This window comes from Neovison vison, chromosome 7 (genome assembly GCF_020171115.1).
Source record: "Neovison vison isolate M4711 chromosome 7, ASM_NN_V1, whole genome shotgun sequence".
Lineage (NCBI taxonomy): Eukaryota > Metazoa > Chordata > Mammalia > Carnivora > Mustelidae > Neogale > Neogale vison.
Window position 1 is genome coordinate 196,275,808 of NC_058097.1, and position 4,631 is coordinate 196,280,438.

The following is a 4,631-nucleotide window of genomic DNA, read 5'->3' on the forward strand; positions in this document are numbered from 1 at the left end:
TGTTATGTCATAAAATCAACTGATCATATAAAATGACATAAAATAGCATTAATTAAAGCCAGGGCTTCAGCAAAGCTTTGGTTTATGAAAACTTATGAAATCAGAGTAGCGTGCACCCAAAAAAGTGAGGATCTGGCATGCACCGACTTCTGTGTAGAACTCAGGAGGAGCACAGCAGTGGGGAGGAGGTGACATGGAGAACACGTGCATACTCCGATACGGTTTTCAGTGCGTGAGAAGTGGAGTTAGATTATTATCTTCGGGATGTATTACCAAGACGAAGAACATCACAGATACTCATCTGGCAGGTTGAATGAGATAAGTCACAGGAAACAAATGGCCAGCACAAGACTCTGGGCAATGTTTTCTTCACACTTAATACATCAGAGTAGGTCACTGTCTTTGAACACTGTCAACTAGAGACCACACACCAGAAGGGACCATAACTCATTCGTGTGTACTGAGACTTGTGTACCCATCAAGTCTTGTGTACTCATCAAGTGTGTACTGAGGAGATGCAAAGGTAGGAAGAAATCGTTTCTCATCTTAACCCCATGCTTTGTCTCTGAGAAGGCGTCTAGGTGGGAGGGATGGATACAGGTGCTTAGACTATGGGGCTCCCTATAAGTCAAGCTAGAGGAACTTTGTGAATGGAAAACTCTTGCTTGAAGTCTTGCTGTGAATGGGTAGTTGCTTTTGTTTCTGGAAGATGAGGGGGAGAGGTAGATATCTGGGTTTCAGTCTTACAAGGTTAGCTAGACTCCCTGCTTTAGGATCAATAACGTGTGTACACTGCCGAAGTTTGGAAACTGTAATTTAGTCTAGATTTATCTGCTTGGGTAGGTATGGGAAAAACCATAGAAGTAAAATGTGGTATATTTCTCAAAGACACAAATCCCTTGCCTTTGGATTTTACTATTGAACAAGGAAGATATTTAAATGTGAATCTATGCTGAGAGTGTTTTCTTTCCTGGTGTCAACAGCAACACAGGGACGTTGGAGGCAGAGACAGCCCAAGACTACACAATAAACCTTCCTGAGAGTGAGAGTATAAACCAGCTGCGCCACCTGGGTGCCTGGGTTTTACCGTCCCAGCAGCAGAAGAATCTGCTGCTTTTCCTGAAGGGACAGCCACAGGTCCTAGGGGTGAGTGGGCACAAGATCAGTGCACAGGCTGTGGGGAGAACGACTCCAAGATGGCACTGGGACTTCCTCATGACACTCCAGTTCTCTAGATCATTGATTGTGGTGGACTGAGTGGAGCCTTCCTGAGCTGCACAAACCATATAGATTCAAGAAGAGGAAAGAAGTGTAAAGCGGTCCATCACTGGAATTAAAAAAAAAAAGTCTCTATTTAGGTAGCAATTACATGAAAAAATAGTTTTAACCTACTGCCAATGTCCTGCACCAGACAAGGAAAAAGACTTGATGGGTACCCTGTTATCTTCCTGGGAGATTGTCTCAGGCCTGGGGGTCTCAGAGGTGGGAGAGAAGTTAGTGTGCACTGATCTGAGAGAGAATCTTCCTCCTGAGAAGCTGCCCCCTCAAGGATGTCTTTTACCCTCCAGGTGGCTCAGATCCTCATTGGACTGATAATGCTGTGCCTGGGTGTGACAATCAGTCTTTTTTCTCCATTTGACTACAGACTTTACTCCGTGGTCACTACAGCAGGCTATCACATATGGGGATCCTTCTCTGTGAGTATTAGCGATTGTTTCAGCATTTGCAATTTTTCAGGTACCTGCAATACCTTCAATCCTTCTCTCTCAAAAATCCACACACTGCTGTGTAGGTCCCAAGCTCGGGCTGACTGTTTGGGGAGCAAGGAGGATGTTGTAAGGACGGGAGGGCAGGGGCAAGCCCTCAGTGGGTTCTCTCTCTTTGGTCAGTTCCTCACATCTGGAGCACTGTCCATTGCTGCGGGAAGAAAAGTAACCAGGTGTCTGGTAAGTGTCTCACCGGTGAGGCTCAGGTCGGTCTAGTGAAACAAGGAATTGCTCAACTACAAGGCTATGGCACATAGAACCTTGTTGGTTCTCTAAAGGACCCTAGAAATGTTTGGGGGCATCCTCTACAAGTGCTTCCTTACAAGGGCTTCCCTACAAGGGCTTAGCTCTGTGCTGTGTGAAGTTCCATGGGCACATGTTTCCTGTGCCTAAGCCTGAGGCAGCCAAAACTGTAACTGTGCCAGGGGCCCATCCTTATTCCGTAGACTGGGGAAGATCCCCAAGCCAATTCCCATATTCAACTCAGAGCAGCTGAATGGTCCTGACTGACAAGTCGAACACAGGAAGAACAGGAGAAGGGTTTGCAACCACTTCTCTCTCTCATTCTTTTCAGATCCAATGCAGCCTGGGATTGAATACCGTCAGTGCTATTGTAGCAGTGCTTGGCACAATTATGATAATTTTAAAAGAGATATTCATATATGAAGATGTGATAGGGAGGTCTTCCTATGGAAGTTTATTTATAGTAAGTATGTCCTGTTCTTTTAATGGAAATCTGTAAACTGGTCTTGTCTGAATTTTCCTCTGTAAATTCTCACCATAGAACTGACCACAGCCACTGGTTATGTAGATGCCGGACACCCTCCTGAAGGCAAAGGGATCTAGGCCTTTGTGTCTTGCCAAGAGCACTGAGCAAAAAAGTTAGCTTTCCAATACCATTCATGTCTGAAATCCCTGATGTGTGGTCGGTGAGTGGAAAATTCTGTGAGAACTCAGTTCTATGAGGGACACTTTTCTCATGATTTTAAAAACTATCTGAGGAGAAAAAGAAAACTGGTATTCTGGGTTCTCTGTGATGTTCAGAGATTCTGAACAACCAGCTGCAGTGATGGGGGAGTGTGCATTCGTATTCTTAAATGCATGTGCAGCCAGAGAGGGGGAGAAGTTCAGGGGGTTCAAGGCAGGATGTTCTAAGAAACAATTGCGTGTAAGGACACGTGTAAGGCGGGAAGTCAACCCTGGTCATGAGACGTGGGGCGGAGTCAGGCAAACAAACGAAAATCGGTATGGACTTGCCTGGACTTACCCGATGTTCTTGAGCCTGTGAGGAAAAGAGGAGAATTCTAATGATCCATTTTCAAGTTGTCCATTTAGTATATGTGAATTGGGAGAAAATTCAGGAATCCACCAGATGTGAAATTTGGCCAACAACTTCTGCCTGATTCTCTCCTCTTACAACTCCTGCTTTTCTGTCTTCTATAACTTGTGGGGATTTTCCATCTGTTTTGCAGGGAATGCTGACTGGCATGGTGTTCCTCTCTCTGGCAGAAGGCTGCATCACTTTGTCTCTCTCTATCTATGCATGCAAAGTGGCCTGTTCTGTCAACAAGGTGAGTGCTCTGGGTCTTTATGGGTTCTCTCTCTCTCTCTCTCTCTCTCTGCCTCCGTGTGTGTGTCTGCGTGTGTGTGTGTGTGTGTGTGTGTGTGTCCTTTTTTAGTTGGGAGGTATTAGGAAGAGAAAGTGGGAAAATGTTGTTTCATATATAAATATCATCTTTGAAGGAGATAGCACAGGTGGACAGGGAGGGAAATGGCCAACCATACTCAGCCAAAGAACTGTCCCTAGACCCTGAAGAGTCCTTTTTTTCTGATATGCAGGTCGTTTCTGGTATGGTTGAAGGAAAGGAGGGTTAAAGCAAGAATGAGAACATAGACCCGCCAGGTATCAGGATTCTGAAGGAAAGTGTTGAGAGACCATATTGTTCCTAAGCATGTGGGACAACTTTCCCCTAATTGTAGACTATAAGGATTCAATGTTCTGATTTTTCCACAGGTGGTGGTTTTCTTACCGAATAATGACAACAACTCCTCAATAATCTCTCCTGAACATGTGTATGATGAGGTCACATTTTAGTAGATCACAGTGGTTTGGCATTTCCAATCAGTTTGACCTATTAATTCTCCCTTGTTTGGCTGTTTACCACATACAACCAAGATTGTGAGAATACACCTGCCTGACTGTCCTTAAGTTTATATACCTGGGATCCATCTGTGGGTGGAAAAACAGTATAATAAAGGAGAAGGGAGTTGGGGGAAATTGGAAGGGGAGGTGAACCATGAGAGACCATGGACTCTGAAAAACAATCTGAGGGGTTTGAAGTGGTGGGGGCGTGGGAGGTCGGGGTACCAGGTGGTGGGTATTAGAGAGGGCACGGATTGTATGGAGCACTGGGTGTGGTGCAAAAATAATGAATACTGTTATGCTGAAAATAGATAAAAAAATAAATTTAAAAATACATATGTTAATTAGTTGAATTCATAATAAAATTTTAAAAAACACTGCAAACAAAAAAATAAATAAAGATTTATTTTAATTGCTGATGAGGAATTTTCTTTTGATTGCCCACCATGCCATTGACCAACTTTTCAAGGAATCATAAAACAGTTCATTCTATGGTCCCCAAGTCTGCATAAATAGAAATAAATTGTTTGATTCAGATTTTCTTGTATCAGTCCACGCTGTGCCAAATCTTTCACAGGAGACAAAGACATGCACGTTGATTATTTCCTATTCCAACAGCTCTGTGGGTCCCTATTTTTTTTTTTTTCATTCTGCCCCCCCGGCTGAAGATTCAGGACATTTCTACTGCCAATAAATTCTTAGTCAAGGTTAAGCAAAATATT

The 4,631-nt window shown here is 43.7% G+C and overlaps 1 protein-coding gene across 1 annotated transcript; it reads left to right on the forward strand.

Moving 5' to 3' along the window:
• The first annotated feature begins 404 nt into the window (after positions 1 to 404).
• Positions 405 to 4,089, forward strand: LOC122914529 (membrane-spanning 4-domains subfamily A member 4A-like). Its single transcript, XM_044261148.1, has 7 exons — positions 405 to 523; positions 984 to 1,146; positions 1,569 to 1,697; positions 1,890 to 1,946; positions 2,341 to 2,472; positions 3,239 to 3,337; positions 3,781 to 4,089. The coding sequence occupies exons 1-7, from the start codon at positions 516 to 518 to the stop codon at positions 3,859 to 3,861; spliced, it is 669 nt and encodes a 222-aa protein (XP_044117083.1). The 5' UTR covers positions 405 to 515; the 3' UTR covers positions 3,862 to 4,089.
• The last annotated feature ends 542 nt before the right edge of the window (positions 4,090 to 4,631 follow it).

Bases quoted from the DNA above. Each gene is read 5' to 3' on its own strand.
- LOC122914529 (XM_044261148.1), top strand. The intron at 1,947-2,340 runs GTAAGTGTCTCA...CATTCTTTTCAG, and splicing joins GAAAAGTAACCAGGTGTCTG to ATCCAATGCAGCCTGGGATT. The intron at 3,338-3,780 runs GTGAGTGCTCTG...ATTTTTCCACAG, and splicing joins TGGCCTGTTCTGTCAACAAG to GTGGTGGTTTTCTTACCGAA.